A 25125-nucleotide genomic window follows, 5' to 3' on the forward strand; every position below is an offset into this window, starting at 1 on the left:
AACTGTTGATGAGGAAGCAGAGGTCCAGGCCAGAAGATCAGAGATCTGAAGAGGTATTGAAGGGAAATCCAAGCTGTGGTCGGGAGACAGATCCAAGGTTTTTAGCAGGTAGAATCCAAAGGAAGCCAGTAGACAGGTCAGGCAAACAGATCAGAAAAGGGGTAGGCAAAACTCAAAAGTCAAGGAGTAGAAACTAGTATTGCACCGATATCATTACCAGTATCGGGCAAGGCCCCGATTCAACATGAAATTAGTGGTATCGGTATCAGCGAGTACCAACAAATAGGGCACTGATAGCATAACTATTGTCACCCATTCCAGGGAGGCAATAAAAAGTTCTACTGGATTCACTTTGTATTAGTCTTTTTCCTGTGTCACAAAGGTAGGCAGCAGCTTGACAAAGCCATGATGGCAATTATTTTACATCCAAGTTGTATGCAGTTCTTCATATATACACACACACATCAATTTCAAACAGATGGTATCAGTATGGTATCGGCCATACTGCACAGCCAGGTATCTGGTATCAGTATTGGGGCAAAAAAATGGCATCGGTGCAACTCTAGTAGAGACTAGTCAGGATCTTGCAAACAGAATAACACACTGGGTACGCTAGAGAACTCTCAAGTACGGTTCGAATAATCTGGCACTGATGGCTGGGACCAAGCATTTTAAATAGGAACAGGAAAGGGTGGATCTGATGAGTGATAATGAAAACTGGGTGGAGCTAGGCAGGTGGATAAAGTAAACCAATAATCCAGTCATCAGTGCCAAGATCATGACAGTTTAAGAAAAGAAAATACTCTTTGTCTTACCTACAGATACAAACACTGTTCTTTGTACTAAGAGGTTTTATCAGAGGCTAGTATATGAGCAAACAAAATGTTTCAGAGAAACACTTTCTTTCTTTTTAATGCAAAGTAACCTTGCTACCGCTTTGTTCCCCTGCCTACGTATGCCGTTAATTTCATCCCGTCTTAGTCTGTTAGCTGACTGTTGTTGATTTTCCAGCTCGTCCTTGATAGCAAGATTAACAATCTTACACAACCCATCAAAGGTTCCTTGTAGTGTACACAGAAAGGAATGAACAGAAAACCTTCAAAGAGAACCAGATGCAACTGGAAACTCTATCTGCTAACCTAGAATTGTATCTAACATTTTATGCACTCTAATAATAATTAATTTTTTTGTGTTTTTTTTTTTGTAGAGCACACATGCAATAGGTTCATTTAGGACTCCAACATGAAAATCATAAATATCACTAACATTTAACAAAAACAAGAATATAGCATAGATGTCGCTGCACAACAGCTTTTTATTTTGTTATTGTCCTATCTTACAAGAAGTATCTCAAATTAAAAACAAATGGGACACAACATACCAACCAGAAATTGCCATCATAAGTAATCACCTGTAAATGTATCAAGTAAGGACTTCTGGATCTGATATTGATATCAAAAATTTCTTAAAAGTTAAAAAAATATCCACTGGACTTGGTTTCCAAGATTTGAAGACATTTCGCCACCTCTCCAGGAAGCTTTCTCATAAGCTTCCTGGAGAGGTGGCAAAACGTCTTCAAATCATGGAAACCAAGTCCAATGGATAGTTTTTGAACTTTTACGAAATGACCATGACCTGGATGACTGAGAATCTTCATCAGATATCAGAAATCAGTCCACGTTGTATCGTATTGTAGATACTCAGAAATGCAGCACCATATATTAAAGAAAAAAGGTGTATCCAGTAGTGACAAAAGCGGATATGTCATTTTATTATATCTGGGGCATAGATCTGTCTGCCTAAGCAACCAGTAGCTGAGTTAACTTTCTACTGTAAAATATACATATAAATCCTTGTTATTAGTAAATCCCTATTCCAGCCACTAGATAATGGCAAAGTAATTTAATAATAACCTTTGGTATGGATTGAATTTTCATCCGCATGTTCACACCTTTGGATATCTGGTGGTTAAAGGCAAATTAGGGACAAAACAAAAAAGACCCTTTGAAATGTTTTTTTTTATAGTCATAGAATTTTGTGTTTTGTAGACATTTAAGATCCACTGTAGATCACTTGCCCTTTACATCATGATATCCAAAAGTCATTTCTGTTCTGCTTTTTAGCCATTTGCTACATTATTTTTAATTTAACCCTGTGTGCCTATGATTTCAATAGATTCCTTTGGTGAAAACAACCAGTGTAGAAGCTCTAAAAAAATTCAGAGTCAGAATTATATCCTATGGCCGAAATTAAACTTCATATTATACAAAGATGTATGGTAGTGCAATCTTGGCTTGCTTTGTTTAGCTGTTGAATTTTCTCTATCCCACCACTGCGAAGCTGCCAGCCTGATGTTCTGAACCTCAGGGAAAAAAGTTAATTAAACAGCTTCTAATTTCTTCATGTCACACTCTGCCAGTCTCACCTCGCCGCTATCTCACATCCTCCTCTAACGTCATCAGTTTCTCTCTGAGACATTACTTAGCTGTTGCATACCCCTACATGCGCATTTCCAATCTTCTTGTAAGACCTTACAAAAGCGCATTACAGCAGCCAGAAGGGACCTATATTGTTGGCCTGTAGAACTTTTTCCAAGGTTTGAAAATCCCTTGAAAAGACGTAACCTAGTCAGGTCAGGCTGAAGGTAAAAAGTCAGAGTTGGTGCTTCAGCAAATTGTAGAGCTGTGTAATCATCTTTAGGAAAAAAGGAGCTTATCATACAAATCCGTAGATGAATAATTGCCATGGCTAATTCCCTTCCCCCATTTCCTATTGTATTGTTCTCAGTGGGAGCCTAAATCCAGGTCCACTAAGTTAGTTTCCCTAGTGCACAAGATGATGCTGAATCCTGGAAATTAAGCACCGCATTTAGAACAGTTCACCCCCACTGTGCATACTGATAGCTCCCGAATCCATTAAAAGTTGCACGACGTGGTGGTCTCGCCAAGATCAAAAAAAGTAGAGGTCTGAAAGCGTTGTCTTGTTTTTGACAGGAAGCAGATTGCTTTTATTAATTATCACTAAGAGAGCAATCTGCTTCTGCAAAATGATTAGCCCGACTAAAACAAAAGCATCATTAGGCAGGTGAAGTTTTCCATGTCAAAGCATTGTTTTTTTTTTCCTGTTTATATTGATGGGATAGGAACACATGTGAGGTTTGTACTGTTTATGTGCAGAAGAGTGAAAGGGAATTGTTTAAGAAACTGCTCCTTTTGAACATGAGCACAAAAGTTTGCTACAAAAAGCACATCTGTGTGCCTTGTAAATATGTGCATGTGGATTCCGGTTTAGATCCCAGCCTCGCCTGTATTTACTTTAAATTTCAAAGCATCTAATGGTTGTTTATACACACATAAATGCATGGTAAAAGCTGAGATCAAGGAAAAGAAATTTGTCACAACGAAAATCAAGTTCCAGCTAAGCCTGAAAGTACTTATGGTTCCTGAGAGGCTGTTTCCGCCATTGTTCCTTTCTCATATACTTCTGTACAAAAATCCATTATTTAGTTTCAATCCAAAGTGATCAGTATCATAATAAATTAAAAGATTTTCTTTTTTCTTTTTTTGACAACTTGATTCTTGTTTTGCTAAGCTAAAAACATTACTTCACAATTAAAATTTGATCATTAGAAAAAGTCTTTGCAAACTTACATAGTTAAAAATTTTCTTTATTGGATTAAGACGATTATTTACAATTGATTTCACGGGTATAACATGTAGCAGAAGGCCGTGTTCATACCCACACAGAATCTCATTTCACTTTCAGCCAACTCAGCATTTACTACCATATACACATTGCATTATAGTGCAAAAACTCAGTTGACTATTTAGAGTAACATCAATATGTCTCAAGAGAAACTGCCTTTGTAAACAGCCAAACAACTGAGGACTAATGGAGAGGAGTTTGAAAGTCCAAACGATGTTTTCTATAGATCTGCAGTGGATCCCAGTGTTCATAACACTATTAGAGTGCAATTACACAATTTAACTAGATTTTTCTGAATGATTTAAAGGTGCATTTTAACATTTAAAAGAAAAATACTATCCTAAACAATTTAGAACAATAATAACTAAACTGATTTAATTTTTTTTTTTTTCAAAAAGCTGCAATTATTTTACAGCTAAAGAAATGTAGACACCCATAGACTTGCTCTTTATTAAACCAACTTTTAATCAATTTTCAGCACTCTTTCTTTTTGACTTAGACCCCTGCCATCAAGCATTGAGAATCTGCTGACTTTAAGCCATAGTTAGGGGTCAAGTCTGTCATGATTTTATCAAGTGCTCTGACTCACATGCAGTAAACCAACACAGAGAGACCAATGAAAAGTTTAACAGGTTTATTGAGATGGATGTGATGAGTCCAGTAAAGCTCTGAACACTGTTCAACCGGAAGTTTTCAGAAAAAGGTGGTCTCTTATTGACTCCAGTCGGTGTGGGATGTTCCAGTGTTTGTCTTTTTCGATGGAGGGCGGACAGGGTTTACCCAGAATGCGGTTGTTCGTTGGAGAATGGAGAGGCTGACTGCCACTTAGATTTCCTGCGGTACTTGAATGGGTTGTTGTGGAGATGGATCCCCTGCTCAGAGAGAAGCCCCAAAAGGGTTGACCAGAACCCCAAACTTGAATCCTCAGCTCAGCTTGATTCTCCGAAGATCCTTCCAGGGGAGAGAAGGTCCGAAACATCCAGTTTGCAGGATGACTTCCCCAAACTGGCAAACACTCTGGCGTCGTGGTAGTGGCAGTCAGCAGCTTAAGAGCACTCTGTTAATGAGGTAACCTTCCGCAGGTGTGTGAGGAGGCGAACCAGAATCAGGCGCCACCTGGTGGAGGAAGGAAGACAAACAAAAAACAAACCACACAGACTGGAATCCTAACAAAGTCATACATTATTAATAGAATCTTACCATTTAAAGGTATCAGTCCTGAGTCTTTATTGGAGTTACTTTCCTTAAGTGCAGAACAGACATAAATACAAATAGTTAAGGAACGGCTTCATCAGAATACATTTAAGTTTTAAAATGCCATAGCTGGATTCTTGAACTGATTCAGACTAAAAATTTGTGGAATCTCTTTAAGAGGGCTGTAGGTAAGGGAAGAGATATGTCCCTGAAATATAAGTATTTTGAGAAATATTGCAGATTATATTGGTTAGATATTTCTTAGTCAAAGTAAAACTGCAGTTATTGAATAAGAAAGTGTTTCAACAAAGATCTATTTGAAGTGAGACAAGTTAGGAAAACAGGTTATTGCACGTTTTTGTTTTTTTTTTGTTTTTAGCTGGTTTTTAGGGGATAAATGCAATATTTACAGATGTAACAAAAACTTGTGAAATGATTTATTACACTTATATATATTATAGTGCAAACAACTTTACAATCTTTTACCTGGGGTGTGTAAACCTTTATCAATTAAGACTGCGACAGAATTAAATTATATGCAAAATATATATTGTACAACCTGCCAAGATTTCTAAAACTACAAGCCAGACTTCCATGAATCCTTTCACAATGAGAATTCATTCAGGCAATTCAGTTACAGTGGAGTGCAGATCAAGTGATGACAAGTGTAAACACCCACAGTCTGGCCTCCTCTCTGTGTCCAGTTGGAAGGAAATTGGTGATGCTGATATGAGTGTTTATGATTCTAGCTTTCATCTAAATAAAACACCAGCCCTTACAAACATAAGCTGAGAATAAAGCTTTCACCTAAATGTAATCATATATTTACAGGGAGAGAAACGGTTTTAAAGTTTATCTTGTCCCCTTTGTAATTAGTCTAATCTTGCGCCCGTGGATTTCCACCAACTTCTATAAAAGCTTAATGTTTTCTAATCTTTCTCTCTACCGAGTGCAAATGAATCACAAGTCTTAAGTCTGTCCTACAAAAAGAATTTGTTTTATTTGGATAAAAATAAGTCAAGTGAGCACAACAGATATTGTGAAGGTTTGTGTTTTCCTTTTGCTTTTGTTAAGCTCAGCTGCATGAAATGTGTTGCTAAGAAACTATAAGGGTTATGTTTCCATCATATTCCCTGTCCCTTTCTGTTTTTTAGTAGGTTGAGAAGAGAAAGTTTTGCCATCTCATATAAAAGTAAAAAATAAATATCTGTTATCCTGAAAGGTATTGCATCCTTGGAAAAGCAGACCTTAGTTTTGTCCTATTTACATCAAGCTTTTAGGAAGTGCTTTGATAAAGCAATGCCAAACCTGCAGTTTGTTTGCAGTTCCTCTGCCATCATTATCTTCCTTTGCAATGTTTTCACTCTCTGTATTATCCTTTTTTAAGAAAACAATAAGAAACAGTTCGAGTACAAAAATTTTAAACAAAGAATGTAAAGAATTTTACAGAGCTATTTAGTCTGAGAAAACAAAAGCAGGATGAACATCCATACAGACAATAAAAGCAAACTACATAGTCCTGCCGATTAAAAAAAAAAAAAAAAAAAGCTAGAAAGGGAAAAGCTCTGCTTCGGTAAACTTTATTTACAGAATGTACTATAATCTGTTTTATCGTTCCTCTAAAACACAGAGCATAGGCCATAAACAAGATTTTACCTTTTCTTTACAGTGAAAGGCAATGGGGACATGCTGAATTTATGCACCAAATTTCAAAAAGAGCAACTCTGTCATACAAACTAGTAAAAACTGACATGTAAAATATTTTCTTACTTTAAAACACTTAGAAATCAGGTGGAGATGTTGCAGCAGCTGACAACATCACTGCAAGGTTCACATTTAATGTATCGGTAAGATTTTAGGCTTCTTGTTCTGAAGGCCTGAACGGTTACATCATAGTGTCACAAAAATAGGTCACTTTACTTGGAGCACTGAAGTTAGGAGCCAGTGTGATGTCATCAAACTGTTTCATATCAAAAAGTTGTTATACTTTTTGGAAGCTTTAAACCTTTGAAAGCTGTTCCTTATATGATTTATCTGTGACTATATGTCTGCCTGGAAGCAAAAAAGCTTTTACCCAAACAGTCTTTTACCTTTGGTGAGCTTTAAAGGTTTGGGTACAATCACATAATACTAGTTTTCATCCTTATCATAGTTCTTTACAAATATTAAAACCTTTTCAATGGTCTTATATGTTGTTTTGTTATTATCACAAGCGCAAAATAATGTATTGTGGTTTAACTTTCAAAAAATATTATTTGAAAGAGAATGATGCATGGATATCAAAATGGTTTATGTGCTCTCTCGATATGCCAGCTTGTTTGCTGCAGTTGCAAGGTGTTGCATCCCTTTGCACATCTGACAATTGCCCCTCTTTACTCTGATACCCCCAAACAAAAAAAACAAAAAAAGCTGTCATATGTGGATATATATATATATATATATATATATATATATATATATATATATATATATATATATATATATATATATATATATATATATATATAGATATATATATACAGCTGCAACAAATAAATGGATCATCAGTGAGCTTCGGTAAAACATGTTTAGTTTGGCTTTATAATGGTGCACACAATTCACGATTCAGTATGTACCTCGGTGCACAAAACACGGTTCGGTTTTTCTTTGTTACACTAACTAATGGAAGAAACACAGAAATATTTATGATTTTGTGTTTTGTTAACAGCTTTTTTCTTATTTAGCATCACAGCCATTTGTTTTCTCTTTTGGCATGTTGTTTGAATAAGAAAAACAACTTAAATATTATTTACACTATTTGTTGAAATAAAATGAACGAAAAACACACTTTCACATTTAAAGTGACACCCTCTGAGTTATAAGAGCAGAAAACAGAAACAGCTCCTCTTTTATTTTCACTCCTTCTCATCACAAAAAACAAACATCAATTCAATTCTATTCAGTTTATTTGTATAGCGCCAATTCACAACACACGTCATCTCAAGGCACTTTACAGTTCACCACATCACACAGTCAAATTGAATCAAAGTTTTCTATCTAAGGAAAACCGGTTGATTGCATCGACTCATGAATCAAAGGCAATCCCTCATACTAAGCATACTTGTAGCGACAGTGGAGAGGAAAAATTCCACAGCAGATTACTCTTCTGGTCAGAGTAACTTCATGACAAATACATAAATAAAAAATAAAAACAATCACCCGACAGGTAACACACAAAAGTACCTTTTAATAGAGTCAATGAGTCAATGCAATCAACTGGTTTTCCTTAGATAGAAAACTTTGTATCAATTTGACTGCATGATCTGGTTGAACTGTAAAGTGCCTTGAGATGACATGTGTTGTGAATTTGGCGCTATATAAATAAACTGAATTGAAAATTGAATTGAATTGAATAGCAGACAATTACAAGGATGTAAATTAATGGGTGCAGGCAAAAATGTATGTAATGTGGATGGGTATAGGTGATTTATTTAGCTATATTATTAAGCAGAAAAAGTGTAAATATAGTAAAAAAAGAAAAAAGAGGTGCAAACAAAGGTTAATGGTTTGAGTTGTGGGTTAAACACACAATTCAACTTCTATTCAAATCCCAACCCATATCTACAGGAGATGGGTCAGGCCTAGTAGTCATCCCAATGGGTTCGGACGAGTTCAGATTTGTGAAACTGGACCCGAGCAGGATTCTTATTGCTTCCTCTAGCTCAACAAATTAATGTGCAATGTTTTTACAAGTTGTTAGAAACTTTATGGTAAGCCTGCTACATAAAGAGGTGGCAATAATTCATGTGTCAATATTTTCATTTGTCTGGTGAGATTCAAAAACATAGACAATAAACTGCTAAATCCTACAAATCCTGTAGTGGTGTATCATTTGGTTTGACACAAATGCACATACCATTACAGCCCTGATGTTTAGAGTATCAATCAGCCATTGTATGAAACAATCACTGGCTATTGAGGATTGTGTTAACCTCCCCTAAACTGCAGTATAGTTTAATATGTTGTTGCTTGCAAAATATCAGCAATGACAATAGATTTCCTGTCTATATTTTGTATTCTTTATTAGGTTTAAGTCTGTGCTTTCACTTGGCCATTTTTAATATTAATATCCTACAAATTAAATGAATTCATGATTGCACTAGTTGTAGGTATAAGGTTATAATTGAGATAAAAAAAACTGACCCTATCCCTGCTAAAGAAAATAATCCTACTGCATGATGCTGCCACCATCACTTTCTGCAAAGAAACAATGGTTCCAGGCTTGTGCTGTTTTTTTCCTGATGTATTGGCTTTTGTTGTAGAGCATCTTCATTTATAGCATGAAGGTGTTCTACCACCCCCACCAGAAGCTAACTTTGAATTGACCACTAATGACTTTCTTTCAATGGTGGCTTTCTTCTGGCCACACTTGGGATTGCGACACTAATGGCTCACCTGTCAGTGGAGCCGTAGATCACTGCATCTCTATAAGAGTTACCTCTGGCTGCTTCTCTAATTAATGCTCCTCCTGCCTTGCTATTTGTTTAGGTGGACAGCCAATTCTTGAGAAGTGTGCAGTTGTGACAGAGTCACAACTCTGTCTGACAAACAGAATGCTCATTAGTGAGATGTTCAAAACTTGGCATATGGTTTATGACCTAAATCTGTTTTATTACTTTTCACAGCTTTATCCCTTTCCTGTGTTCTTTAGTCTTCTTGATTTCACAAACCTTCACAATAAACCATCACAATAAAGCTGCATCTTTATTAAGATTAAGACATAGAGAGAAGGATCATGTACCAATTAGATGACTTTTAAGGTAAAATGGTAGAATTAACTTTTAGCTCTTAAGTTTTATGTAAGAGTTCCAGACTAAAAGAGGGTTAACACTCATAAGGCTGCACTTTTCTGATTCGCCAAGTTGCTCTTTGTCTACATGCAAAGGACTATTTGTGTGTTTGAAACAAGTTTCTACCCTTATCACACTGTGCACATGGTAATACATGACAGTGGCAGCATTATCCTCTGGGGAATTGTTTTGAAGAGGCAGAGAAGCTACTTTTTTATGTACTTAATATAAAATGTAAATAAAAGTGAATTAAATCTTTATGTGAATGTTACAAAATATTAATGATGTATGACTTCTTTTACAAGTAGTTTGTAGACCATGAAAAACTTGTAGCTATATGTAGACGTATTCTTGATGACTCTTGTACCAGTGGCCCTATGAGAATTGATCTTCAACCCCATATAAATATATAACATTGAGAAAGCTTTTTTGTTTAACTGTTTTAACTGTTAAGGGATTAGCCTGATGGTAGTCATTTAATCATTTATAAGTTAATTTACTTACTGTAAAGTCTTTTATATGCCCTTCCAACCAAGATCAAAGTAATTTTTTAAGACTTGAAGAATACAACAGTTTGGAAAAGCTAAGAGGTATCTGGTGAATAAGACTCATAATCTATTCGTAGCACTATGCAATAAAAGCATTTGGGTTGATAAAAAGCTGCTTAATGGGTCACTAGTGGATGTAGAACAAAGCTTTAACTCAAGAGACTTCGGCAGCTAGTGGAGCTCCAAAAAAAAAAAATCTCCACTTTGTTTCTGTTCTTTGCCTTAGAAAAGGAATCCGGTTCATCCTCATAACTCTCTCTGCTCTGCCTCTGTCCAGCAGGCGTTACATCTGTGCTGTCAGTTTCTCATGAACCATAAATACGATGACACGCTAGATCCTCTGCTCTGAGCCTCTGTTCTTTCTCTCTTATCCTTCCTTTGTTCACCTGCACCATGTGCTTCTGTAGATTACAGCTGGCATTTGTCTATCGGATGCCCTCAGTGAATACTATAGGCATGACTGCGTGTCCCGAGCTGAAGCTAACTCTAGGTTAACCGATTGCTGACGTTAGTCAAGTCACTAAGGGATGCTAAGCCAGCTTGGCTTGCCATGTTGTCTTCCCATTTGTTTGCAAATCTTCGTCTCCAAGCCCAAGGTGTTGTGTGTCCTCACACACTCAGACAAGGAGTTTTGGGGGCTTCTCTTCCTGCTTTGGCTGAACATGAAGGAAAGGTGCTTTAATTGCCAGCAGCCATTTTAGGCGCCTTTTCCTACTCAGGTTTTGATTGCCGCCTCAAGGACTCAGGCAGTATTACTACGGTTATCTCACCATGCCATACACCTTATATCCCTTAGAATTTCTTCAGCTGTCTTTCATGCTTCTTAATTTCTATGAAAAGAAGATGAAAAGTAACTGAAAATTGTTATTTTAGGTCACAGATTTAAAGCAGACAGGTCACCATGATGCTTTTTATTTGCGTGAATCTATCTGACTTCATCAGTCTGTTAGTCATGGAGTAAGAAAGAGCTTCTCATCATGTTTATTTAGAAGTTTTATTATATCAGGCTAACAGCTGTTATTTTGACATGTACATACAAAAATGCTAGATCTTTATATGCTGTATAAAAATAAATCATCTTTTGCTTCCTTACTGTCTGACATTAATTTATGCTCAACCTTTTCTTTTCCTTCATCAGATTGGATTACCCAAACTTTCTAGATACAAGAAAAAACAGAAATATTTATATTTTTTGGTGAAACTAAAATGACACCTCTAGTACTGCTCAGGGACACAGTATGTGAGCACCTGAACAGTATGTTAAATCCTCTGTCTTTTGCTTCAGCAGTATAATTATTTCAGTCTTTTTTCTGATCTACCTTTTATGATCACCAGCAGCAAACAATTCAATGTTTATTGCTGACATTGCTGATGTCAAGACAGGTGTCATTGTTGATCGAGAACGATCAGATCTATTATTATTAGTTCTGGTAGAAAAAGATAATAATTGCAAAAAGTTATTTGTACAGTTTAAGGCAAATCTTACTGAACAACAGGGTGATTTGCATCCTCCACTTTTAACGTAAGCAATGTTGCTGTTTGCATATTTTTTTAGTGAGGTCTATTTTTTCTGGCAAGTCAGAATTAATTTTTTTTCATTTCATTTCAGAAAGACGAAGAACAATGATCCTACATTCAAAATTATTTAAGGAGCAGGGTTAATATTGCTGCTGCATGTTTGAAAAAGTGGATCTAACCGCATATTATTTATTGAATGGATGGAATGGAGAAAAAAAAAACATGTATTGTAATCAGCTTGTAGAAAAGATGGTGGATAGCCTGTTTACTGAGCTCAACATTTAGCGAGACGCACTGTTTTTCCAATTACAACTTGAATTTCGGTGTGTATACTATTTCTTTAACTTAACTTACTGTAGTTAAGGAATGTCTGTTTGTTTCAATCATTTTATTTTATTTTACAGACCCAGTAAATTGGGTTAGTCTTGTTTAGTTCCAGATTTAGATACCCTTGCACGGTCAACTGATAGAAATAGCATTCGTCAGACCATAATTCCAACTGACATAAATAAGAGTCAAAATGCTTGTCAAGAGAGCAAGGGGGGACATAACAGTAGATTCAGAGTATCAGATGTCATGTATGTAACCTTTGATATTTCTGTTGAGTTGTTTTGCATTTTGTTGAAGTCTGCTTTTTTTCACCAGAATTTCTTTATTCTTATTTTCTCTTCCTTGCCTCTCGTCAGACTCTCATGGGATGGACCTGTTTGCTGTTGCAGTCCATGAGTTTGGTCATGCTATCGGTCTGGTTCACACCTCGGCCATGGAATCCATCATGAGGCCGTACTACCAGGGTCCTGTAGGGGACCCTCTGAAGTATGATCTACCCTATGAAGACAAAGTGCGTGTCTGGCAACTCTACGGTATGAAGGAATTTACATTTGCTCATGTGTAACTAAATGTGTGAAAAGGTAATTCATTTTAAATACCTACACCTACATAAGTAGCAATCCACTGTGAAAGAAGGTGCACACTTATAGATATTTTAGTCCGGGCTGCTTTGTACTCGTAAAACATTAGATGGTTGAATAAATTCTATAATTACACAAAATAAAAGCATTTAAAAGAGGATTTCATTTACAAAGAAACACAATTATTAAATTAACCTGTCCCCGGCATGAAAATACATCTTACTACCTTTCAAATTTAGAAATGAAGGACAATTAACTATTTTGTCTTAGCTAAGTTTATCTCACCAACCACAGACCTCATGAATGCTGGACCTGTACAATTAGAAACTTCTCTAAAAAAAAAAAATAGAACCTCTCTGATAATATAAAGGAGGCCAAAATATTTTAAAAAGATTTTGTTTCCAAAGCTAAAGAAATTCAATAAAAGAAGAGAAAGGAGTCATTCAAATAAATCAGCATGTAAACGAATGCCACAGGCTACAGTCAACCATAGTGAGTCATAATCCACAACTGGAGAAAAGAGGGAAAAATGAGGAGTGATTGACCCGCCAAAATTACTGCAACAATTCACCCAGCAGGTCGCAAACAACCCCGAACATCAGCTGAATCACTACAGATGTGGCTTTCTTCATTAATGTCAGTGCTTATTATATATAAATAAGATTGAGAAAAAGTGCAAGCTCCGGGAGAGATGTAAGCAGAAAACAACTGCTGACCATGAAGATCAAAAGTGCAATTCTCAAATTTATTGAAGCACATTTTCATGATCCTCAAGACTTGGAAAGATAATCTATAGACTAACAAGACAAAGCTGGAATAATCTAAAAACAACATTCCAGGCGAGAAGCATCATGCTAACAATTAAAAGTGGTGGTAATGTGATCTGAGGCAGTTTTGCTTCTTGAGACTCTAGACAACCTACTCTAATTGATAGAACCATTCATTCTGCTATTCGTCATGTTGTTTGGGTGTGTTAGGTAGATTATGTTTATGTTGAAAAAATTGCTGACTCAACCTGCTATTTTACAAGTGATTTAACCATTTCCATAACTTATTTCATTTTAATATTTAAAAATACCAGAGTTTTACATTGCTGCATATTTTGGTTGGTCTTCTTACATAATTTTAAATAGTATGCCAGATGTCATGAAAATGTATTCACTGCTTGCGCAGGCTTTTTAACAAATGCTTGTTTTTCGTTTAGATGAGTAATTTCATGATTAGCTACTTTTTACGTTAGTTTTATTCTTTACAATGAAATTATTTGGGTACTCTACCCACTTCTGAGCAGAATGGTCCACACAATGATTTCAAGCAAACCAGGTGGTCCACCTATACATGATTCAAAACACTCGAATTGTGCTGGAGTCGACAAGTTAAAATCTTGAATGATCATGAAATCGTGTCATGATCTCAAAAATATTGTTTACACTCATAAGCCCTCCAGTTAAGCCAAATTAAACAACTCATTTTAAGGGTCGTTCACAATCTCCATCATTTACCACACTTTGGGTAGGAGAGGATTAAGTTTTTTAAATGAGCTCATATTATTGAACATTTTACTGTTCTTGCTCATTGAAATCAAAGTTGAATCAGTTCTTTTATTTTATCATTCATTTATTTAGAACATGTTTTAATATAGTGAGTTTGGACCCTTAAGAAAAGTGGCCTAAAACGCATTCACAGCATCCTGAAAGACTCCTTCCCAAGTTTGATGCTTAAGCTGGGTTTCTGTCTTATACTTTTATTCAAAAAATATAATAGACATATAATTTGCAAATAAAAAGAAAATACTGAAGAAGCCAAAATGGAGGCATTATCTTTTTCACAGTATTGTAGCTGTGGTGGAAATCATAACGATATGGAATTAAAATTCTGTACCGCTTCACCCCTTTTTACCTCAATAAGCCTTTGTCATTTTTATGACTAGCCGTATTTTCAGGTGCTTCCAAGAGTATGTTTTGTGGCCATATGATTAGTTCTCTGACCCATAAGTGCTTTCACACTATCTTCCTTTACTGGCCTTGACTTACAAGCCTCTGCAGTCATTATGCAGTCTATCAGATAAGAACACCTGTTTATGGGAGACTCAAGGTGCAGAGGCCTCATTGTGCAGGAAGCAGCCTTTGATGAGTTTTATAGAGCATGGATATTGATTTAATAAAAAACACGGAGGAAGTTAATTGGACCCTGTTATGGAATGTGACCTTATCATGCTCTGCTTGTACGCGGGAACCGTCAATGTGAGAAATAAAAAAGGAAACGATCAGCATTCAAAGTGTGTAACGCTGGCTTAAACGCTTAAGGAATGTGTCAGAAAATAAATTGAATTGAACAAAAGTGGAGTGGGTGGAAATTTATACATGAAGTGAGGATTACCAAGAGTTTACATTTTATAATGTTGTATTCATTCATCCCATCTTGCAGGCGTCAGAGACTCAGTTTCCCACACAAATCAACCAGGGGACCCCTCGCTCACACCTGAGCCTCCTGTCCTGCTTGATCTCCCTGAAAACAGGTCCGCTGTTCTGTAAGTAAGCTTTAAAAAAAAAACATAATTTTTCATATGCCATAAAAAAACAACCATCTTTACCATTTTAAAACTTATTCTAGCATTACCTTTCTCTTGGGGTAGAGCAGGTATTTCTAAACCTTTAGATATTCAATCTATAAATTCTTTTCACTGTCAGAGGAGTCCAGAAGACAGGATTGTCAATGAAAGTAATTTATGTGAAATTTCAGCATTTAAAAACGATACCAGTCATGGGTATATAATACTGGCTCAACATTCAAAAACCCAAACAAATCTCACAAAAAAAAATGTTTGGAATAAATTAATTTTAAACTTTAGCTTTGGTAGATCTATAGCTTAATCGTGTCTCTAACATAGTGGAGGTGAATATAAGCAGAGCATACATCTTTTTATTTATTTAAGGGTTTTAGCTTATATAGGCAAGAAAGAGGATTCTGTGGGGGAGGATATGTCCAACTGCTGTTTGAGTATTTTTGAATTGTGCGCATGCATCATTGCCCCCTCATTCGCAAAAGTTCTCTACGCTGGAAACGCCTCTATAAGTAATTTTGTATTTCACCTACAGCAAAGTGCCAGGATGCACCTAGTCAGCAGGAATTCTCCATAAATACAGTACTTAGTACAGAATTAAACAGAATTTTCCTGTCCAGCTGAAGTTTTGCGACAAAGCATCTGTTTTCAGACCGTTTTGCACCTTCAGGGCAAAGCATCTCTGAAAAGAATCTCCTAAACACACACTTTGCAGACTTCATTCTCTCCCACTTTCTCTCCTCTTTTCAACTACATTGGAAAAAGGCTTTCTTTTCCAGTTTGGTTTATCAGGCTTCTTTTTGGCCATTGATGCTCCAATTTACACAAAAGAGTGTAAATTGGAGCAGCAGCAAACAAGTGCAAGAGTCCTTATTCGTACTTCAGCGTAATGGCGGACTGCTAGCCAAACAGCGTATAAGTTACGCTTGGAGCTTATGTAAAATTTTTGAATGACAAACAAGTTGCCAATCCACTTTCGACAGTAGGCAAAGTAGATTGGCTAAAGTTTTGTAGGCCCTACCACGATCATAGGTTATAGATTTAAATTTATTTTGGGGGGGAAACTATAAGTGCAAGAATGCCAGCCGTCAATTAATTAATTTTAGATTAATCTGGACACTTTATTTCTGAGAAAAATCCTCTTTCATACCTTTAATCATGATCTGCAATTTACCAGGTTTAGTGCGAATGTTCATGGAACCAGAAGTGTAACGAAATACAAACACATAAGGTTTTACTCTATCTGTAATTAAGCATAGATGAAATCAGAATGAAAAATTTGGGCAAAAAATTACTACAAAACCAAAATCTTAGCATAAACAAATACAAACCCTAGAATTTAAAGTCAGTTTACTTTACTAATATCTTAATTCTCTTGTATAGTTTTTTTTTTTTAACACGGTAATAAAGTGTCAAACTTCATACTCCTAAACTGCTTCCACCTAAATCTCTTAAATCTTATGAAATTCTGACCCTTTGAAGGACTTCCCAAACACAAGCATTTGCGTCTGGAACATCATATACAAATACAAACGGGTCAATTGGGATGTAGTTAATTAAATACGTAAATGCTAATTCTTAGTAGTTTAACCATTAATTTCATTATTAGTTTTTCTAATTTCATCAAAGCATAATGAGTGGGAGAGCGGAATTTGGCCTGACAAGGGCACCAATCCGTCCACTCTGCAGTGATGTAGTTTTAATAGAGGTCTGAACAGAGACCCTTGTTGGTAATATAAGGCCTGGCGAGCTCCCACTCGCAGCCCTTTGGTGCTATTAGCTTCATCATTGGCAGGCAAGCCACGTTTGAGCTTTAAATCACTTAAAAACCCCGGGAAAAAATGCACCTAGGGATTCAGCTGGTTCTGCCTGATAGGTTTTCATTTTTTCGTTAACTATAGTATCACTTGTTCCTTTAGAGCCCTGTGATAGGGGATAGGAGAAAAACTCACGAGTGTCTAGAAAGTTTTACAAAATATGAGTGGAATAGTTGCTAAAAGCCAACAAAAAGAATCCTGTTTGTTCTGTGTAATGGTCTGGGGTAAAACTCTGAATTTTTACCCTAAATACCTCTGTTTGTCCTTTTACTACATTTCTCTTTCCTGCTTTCTACCAATGTCTCCCAGGCTGGCACGAGACGCCCCAGACAGATGCACAACTCACTTTGATGCTGTGGCCCAGATACGGGGGGAGGCCTTCTTTTTCAAAGGTACAGAAGCACAAAGGGAGGAATAACAATGCAGAGGGAATAGTACGAAATACAAGGATAAGTTATTGGAGAAACAGCAAAGTTAAAGTACATTATAAAGGGAAACGGATGAATATGACTAAGAGCGGAGGTAGTTGTACATGTCTGACTGAGGATTCTTAGCCGCTGACAGACTGTAATCCAAAGATTACGTCAGGCTCTTATGGCTGTTCTCTGGAGGACTGACCCTAAGATTCCCACTGACGACAGAAACAAGAGGCAGATTCAAACTTTCAGCAACGTAAGTGTCAGTGAAGTGTGCTGAATTGTAGTTCTTTTAAAAGACCCTTTTTCATCTCATGTATTAAGGCTGTCAGAACATCTCAATCTGTATGCATCATTGATGCTTACATTTTGTTTTAAGTGACAAGAAAAGCCACAACATAACTCTCCTCCGTTCCATTGTCCTTTTAATTTTAATAGCTGAGATGCTCTTACAAATATATGGGAGACATATTTAAGACAATTCATACAGTCTGCAGTATTTTGGCTTTTGTTTGATGTAAGCATGTATTTAATGCATAATTTTTTCCAGGAGAGCTTAAAAAATTTTTCTTTTGTTTTTAGAATAAAAGAACATATGTTTTTACAGTGTCTTGCAAAAGTTTGCAAAATTAAATTCATTTCATTAGAGTTCTATGTGATAGACCCAGAGGATTCGCTTATTCTATTATGAAAAGAAGATTAAATTCAGATTGAATGGGCATGGTTTGTGAATGGCAATTTTTTAGGACCAGCAGTGTCTTTTGTTCCATGGCAGCCAAGAGACATGGTCCCTTAAGCCTGTCCTGGGTTGTCCCATGTGCCTCCTCCCGGTGGGGTAAACTTCTACACGGGCAGGGGGCATCTGATCAAGAAATGTGACCCCCCTCATCTGACTCCTCTTGATGTGGAGGAAAAGGGGCTCTACTCCGGGCTTCTGCTCTATGGCCGAGCTCCCCACCCACCTCTAAGGGAGTGCCCAGCCACCCTGCGGAGAAACCTACTCTTATACCCCTTTCCCCCTGGGCAAAAAAACTGTTTACACCTGGGAATAATCAGCTTTTACTGCCAGAGTGAACAGCTCACTGACTTGCGTTAAAATCACCTCAGCTCTGATCGGCACGCTGTGGGAACACCAGACCCAGGTTGACTAGCTAAATTACGCAATGGACGGACGACGTACGCAGATTGAAAGCGGGTTAACATGGTTTTTAAAAACCTGGGTTTTCAGTGAGAAAGCAGCTTTAGTTGCTTGTATCTGCAATCTCGTTCTTCCATTCATGATCCAGATTTAATAACCAAATATCTGGGATAGACTGACCAGTAAAATTGAGAGCTTTGCCTTATGGCTCAGCTCTCTCTCCACCACAACAGACCAGTAAATCCTGCACATAATAGCGGCAGCTGCACAAATCAGTCTATCAATTTCTCACTCCATTCTCCCTGCAATCGGTAACAGGACCCCAAGAAACTTAAACTCCTTCACTTGCATCAGGAACTATCCTTTAATGTTTAAACTGAAGAGGGTACTTTTATTTTTGCTTAATAACCATTGCCATTGAACAGCAGGAGCTGCAAACCACCCAGCTAATGGCTTAGGTCTTGGCAGGAGTCTGCCAGCAGAACCACGTCACCCACAAGTCCACAAACCAGACCTCCCCCTGCCCTTGACTGCTCATATATTTAAAATAACCTTTAAAATCAATTAGTTTTTTTTTTTTTGTGAACATCTTTGCTGCTCCCCGCCTTTCGCCCACAGACTGGGGATAGGCACCAGCACCCCTCGTGACCCCAGCTGGGATAAAGCATAACGAAAAATGACTGGCTGAATCTTTATTGCTTCTCTCATGAAGTTTTTCCTGAAGTTTTTTGCTGACCATTGACAGAAAATAAAAAACAAAGTGAATGCACGTGAATGCTTTTGGAACCTACTGTGTGGTCAGCTGATCATTATTAGAAATGTCATCAATAGAGACTGTATTACTATTGCAGTTTTATTGCAAGTAATCTGTATTTAGGTCTGAGAGAGAAATGGACATTATCACAGCAAAGTTTTCTGTGTCCTCTTCAGGAAAGTACTTCTGGCGACTAACAAGGGAAAAGCATCTGGTGTCTCTACGTCCTGCACAGATCCATCGCTTCTGGAGGGGGCTTCCAACCAACCTGGATAGTGTGGATGCTGTGTATGAGAGGCCAGGGGACCACAAAATTGTCTTTTTCAAAGGTAAATTTTGGACGAGTAGGTTAATTAATTTGTGATCAATGCAACTATAGAATGCATCTGATATTTGAAGGCTGTCATATTATTGACGTCTCTCTAATTTCCTCACTTCATGTTTCATATTCATTTAAGGAACTTTATTGTTTAGTTGCTTATATTATTGCGATGTAATTGCTCGTTCTAGAGTAATTCAGTTACATTAGATCCTTTTTCACTTTGGCTCTTTTTTTCTTATGAGTAGCAGTTATTACTAAACAGCTGTTATTGCTGCAGTTGATGATAACGTTCAGACACGCTTTGAAATAAATATGCTGCTAGTCTCAAGATTTTGACATCTTTCTGTACCCCTTGACCAAGTTTGTCACAGTTCCAGTTGTTTTAAACCTTTAAAATATGAATAATAATTGCTTAGATTATGTTTTTTGTCTTTCTTATTTTGTCTAAATATAAGAATGAAAGTGTAAGCCACATTTATATTACTGAATTTAGACACTTTTTAGACAATCAGATCCACATGAAATATAAAATTAAAGTTTTATTAATTTTACCCGATGATTTCCCCCCACTTACTATCTACTTCAATTTAAGGATTTTTCCTACCATTTTTCATTTGATGTTACTCCACAGAATTAGTGATGTTAATACATTATTAAACTACTAAAATGTGGGAGAAAACAGGTGAAGACCGTAACCCTTATCTTCTGTTTTTGCTGTCTTTAGGGTTGAAATACTGGGTGTTTAAAGACAATATTGTAGAGGAGGGTTACCCACGCCCAATCAGTGACTTCGGCCTGCCTATGGAGGGTGTGGACGCAGCTTTCGTTTGGCTTCACAATGAAAAAACCTACTTCTTTAAAGACAAAGAGTACTGGCGTTATGATGACCACCTAAGACGTATGGACCTGGGCTACCCAAAAGAAAGCACCCTCTGGAAAGGGTTGCCATCACAACTTGATGATGTCATGAGGTGGTCTGATGGTGAGTAACATTGGATGCCGATAGATAGATAGATAGATAGATAGATAGATAGATAGATAGATAGATAGATAGATAGATAGATAGATAGATAGATAGATAGATAGATAGATAGATAGATAGATAGATAGATAGATAGATAGATAGATAGATAGATAGATAGATAGATAGATAGATGTTCACAGTTGTTTTAGTTTCAGTTTCTTTACATCTGCAACCAGTAGCCACTTTAAAATGTCCAATGATATGCTCCTCAACTGTTCCTTAAAAGTCTGCTTAAAAAATAAATCAAGAAAATATGAGTTTCAAACCACTGTTTGTGATAGGAACACAGCTCTCATTAGAATAAGCCGCTCCTCAGGATATTTTTAGCATTTATGCACTTTTATTTACCTTAATTTCGATTTACATGAGTCCTTGGAAAAGCTGCGGTTTGCAGATTAGATGTGTTTGTTTATTGAGTTCTGCTGTTTGTAAAGTGTGTCAAAAGAGTTTATTTTTCCATCAATTTGTGTTTTTTCTCTGCCAACACTCTGCTTCACATTTCCAGAGTCAAACATTTTCAAACCTTGGAGCTGGCCCAATATAATCAGAATGTGCAGCTCCACTGTACCAAGGTCACAATGACTGCCTCCATCAGAGCATGATACTTACAGTTATCTGACCCCAGGAAAATAAGAACTGTAAAATGGTTCAGAACATTTTTACCTAGAATTGGGACCCGTTTTATCCTGTTTATAGGTTTATAGGTTGATATTTTGGGATCTGGGATGTGCTCATAATGTGGTGTGATCTAAAACAACCTCCAAAAATACCAGCTAATGAGATTTTTTATTTCCCAGGTCACACATCTACATTTGAGGTTAACCTGTCCATAGGACATGTGCATACAACGAAGCCCTTTTCCTGTAAGGTGTTTAGTGGGCTGTGATCTCTGGACTGAACTTATGTATTCTGAGGTCTCATATGAACAATGAAAGTTTGTTAGTGAAAAAGAGACTGAGAGAAGTCCAGTCAGTTGCACAGCTGTCATTACCGCGTCCAGAGTCTGGAGCGTAAACCTGCATGCATAAATGCAAATCGACAGATCATGAGGCTTTGGAACTGGAGCCACATCAAAGCTTTTTGTCGGTTTGTTTCTCCATATCTTGATGTAAAGAGAGAAAAATGAGTAATAAAAAGGAGAGAAAGGAGAAAGATCGAGAAGCAGAGCAGGAGATGAAATAGCATTCTTATTGATAAAATAAAAGAATGCTGGTATGAAAAGCTGAACAGTAGTTTAATCTTTATACACTTCAACGGAACCCTGAAAGCAATGGGCAGAAAAGAAGGTATTAGGAGGAGAGATTGTCTTCACTAAGACAGCAAATATCTCATAGCAGCAGATCAAAGCACTTAAATAAAGTTTATTATTTTTTGTGCTTCGCATATAGCATTAGGTGCAATCACTCATTTGTTTGTCAGTGTGTAAAATCCAGTGGTGGCTTGATTTACAGAAGTTAGGGGCTGCTGGGGTGTATTCGTTCCATGTGGAGAGACATCAACAGGAAATCCAGAAAAATTTTTTTTTTAAATGGTTCCCTTTCAATAAGCGAGGGGGGGGGGGGGGGGGGGGGGGGGGGGGTTTCGATTCACTGTCCCTTTTTTTTAATGTTAGTATTTATTATATATCAACATCGTCGTCAGGCCACTGCTTCCTAAAGGAAAATGTATGCAATTATTCCCCTCTTGCTTAATTTCTGGAAAGACTGTGATTAGCAAACCTCATCTTAATTTTTCTCCACATAAGTTTAAAAGGAAAAGAAAGCTATGTAATTCACCTATGTAGTGTACCTACTTTTTGATTATGTGTTTATCGGTTATTTTAAAAGCTTTATTTTGTTGTATTTGAAGAGTAAAAAGAGAGCAGAATAGAATGAAACAAAGAAAACATTTGCCAAATCTAACCTTTGGTTTGATTGGTGGGTCTCATCTTGTTTGAATTAATGGATAGATTAATGAAATCTTCAGATCATAACTGATCTGTAAGAGTCAGGATTTTGGTATCAAATATCTCTTTTCCTTAAATATATTTTTTCTTTAGAATTTTATTTTAATACTTCTGAATTAGGATAAACCTTCTTCTGAATCTTAATGTTCTTTTCTCAGAAGCAAATATTATTACCTTTAATGCAGAAGCATGATTTTAAATTCATCCGTTTGCATAAACTAACACAGCATGCTAAGTTAAATATTTATTGATAGCGCACAAAAAAAAAGTCAAATAAAAGAATTAAAGTTCTTCCTTTCAGCTTGCATAAACATTCCAACATCTGCAGGACGTTAGCTGTCATTCCGGTATGATTCTCCCCATCCCTCTCTTCAAATGTGGATCGTTTGTTGAAACCACTGCTTGGATTATTGATGTGATGCTGACTGCCACTGACTTTCTTTGCTGTTGTTTTTATAATGACAGTGATTTCAACACAGTTTGTGCCATTAATTGTTCCATTATTCTCTGTGATGCTGTGCTGAAAAAGATTGGGCTTGTTTTGGCGATTTTTGTAAAAGCAGTAAAAATCTGTTTGCAAAAGCAGGTAGAAAAGTCAAAAAAGAAAACATCTAATTTAGTAAATATTTATACTGTCATCTAAGTGTGAAGAATTATCCTTGTCATTATCAGGAATTGCAGTGATTAAAAAAAAAAAAAACACTTTTGATTTTGGATTCTACTTCTAAGAATGACAGATGTGAAATATAAAAAAATTATTTTTGAGTTTAAATGCTTTAGAATCATTGGTGCATTGGTGTTTTGCTTTGACATGGTGGAATATATGTATATAGAAATCTAACTCATGTATTCCATGAAAAATATTTATATTTTTTATCATTTATTGTCAATATTAGAGGCTACTTCTAAACTTAGTTGAAGTTGTTTTAGGTACTTTGAGAGGATTAAAACACTATTGTTACTTATACAGACTGGTATTAGTTTAATACCTGTAACCTTGTTGTTTTCTTAGTTTAATTCTTTGTTATTAAAAACAGATATTCCACTGTTGTGATTTTGCAAGACTAAAAAATATAAGAACATTTATGTAAAATTAAGATTTTAGGAAGAGATAAATTAAAAGGATACACAAATTAAATAATCTTTTTGAAAATGAGATAGAACGCTGTTTTTTTTTAATTATATACTGACATCCAATATTTTATAGACAGCCAGGAGTTACAACTTGTTTATAAGGAAGAGAGAGATCAATTACAATTAAGGGGACAGTAGTCTTTATTAAGTTTATCAGAATAAAGGGACGAGCTGCTGATCAATAGAAGCTCAGTTTTCACAAGGACAATGCTTTGAGAAGCTGCCAAAAGGCTATTATTTTTTTAGTAGAATCAATGTTAATTGAGTGCTACTATAAATTCAGAAGATGATAATACGTTTGAGCAAAGGCAGCGATGTATTCAGCTTAGTTTAAATGATTAAGAAGTAATCAGATGAATGAATGAATGAATGAATCATTCATTAAAAGTTGTCTTAGCTTTAAAGTGTAACTGTTCTCTCTAATAAAAGGGGGTGATGTGTCTGAAATAGATCGTTCTGAAGCAGAAAAGCTGCTGTTAAGAATATTACATCTGACAGTTATATAGGCCATCCAGCAAGACTTCACTTTTAGTTACAGTGAAAAAGGGTGAAGTACATCCAAGAGTTTGATGTTCTCAGTAGAGAACTATTGAATAATTCTGCCACCAGTGCAGAGCTTGCTCAGGGCAAGGCAGGGTGACTGATATAGAGCATTTCAGTAGCACAATTAAAAGTGCTGTATATAACGAGCAAAAGAAAAGTATATTGCAGTGGCATAAAATAAACACAAATAATTAAAAGGAATACAATTGATTGGTTAGAATAAATTTATTATTTTCAAAAGCATAAAATCGATTAAAAAAATAAAGAAAAGTTGGACCGAAAATGTACATTTTTAGGCACAAAGGCCATTCTAAACAAATATGCTTTAATTCCCTATTTAAAGGTTTCAGCACTCCCACGTGTTGTTGCGTTAAACTGAGGTGCAGTGAACCACGCTGAAATGTGTTATGTCCCGATGCCTTCCTGTTGCGCTTTTTTCCTCCAGCTCCAAAACATAGAATTGCACCACAGTCAGATTTAGGCATACAATGAAAAAAATTTTTATATGGCATGAATAACTGCAGAATAGGGCAATGAATATGTGTAAATGTGTTTTTAAAAGGAATGCTCCATGTTTAAGAAGCATTACAGTTTCCTACTAGCCTGGGTGCCAGTCAGAACTTAGTCCCGCCCACAAGGTTTGAGTTCGGGGAAGTTCGGTCTGGCTCTGCTCCATAGTAGCGCGAGTATTATAGCCCACTGTCAGGCGATCCAATCAAATTGTCAGGGCGGACTTTATACGATGATGGACAGATGATCAAGAG

General features: G+C 36.4%; 1 protein-coding gene across 1 annotated transcript in view; it reads left to right on the forward strand.

The window, feature by feature from the left end:
* LOC119792371 (matrix metalloproteinase-17-like) overlaps positions 1–25125 on the forward strand; it is a 118063-nt gene that overhangs the window by 81785 nt on the left and 11153 nt on the right. Inside the window, exons 5-9 of the mRNA XM_038298982.1 lie at positions 12481–12657; positions 15133–15235; positions 17395–17477; positions 19570–19722; positions 20440–20697. Coding sequence (XP_038154910.1) covers positions 12481–12657; positions 15133–15235; positions 17395–17477; positions 19570–19722; positions 20440–20697 — 774 coding nt within the window. The remainder of the gene's footprint in view (positions 1–12480; positions 12658–15132; positions 15236–17394; positions 17478–19569; positions 19723–20439; positions 20698–25125) is intronic.

This window comes from Cyprinodon tularosa, unplaced genomic scaffold (assembly GCF_016077235.1).
Source record: "Cyprinodon tularosa strain WSP-4 unplaced genomic scaffold, ASM1607723v1 ctg418, whole genome shotgun sequence".
NCBI classification, from domain to species: Eukaryota; Metazoa; Chordata; class Actinopteri; order Cyprinodontiformes; family Cyprinodontidae; genus Cyprinodon; species Cyprinodon tularosa.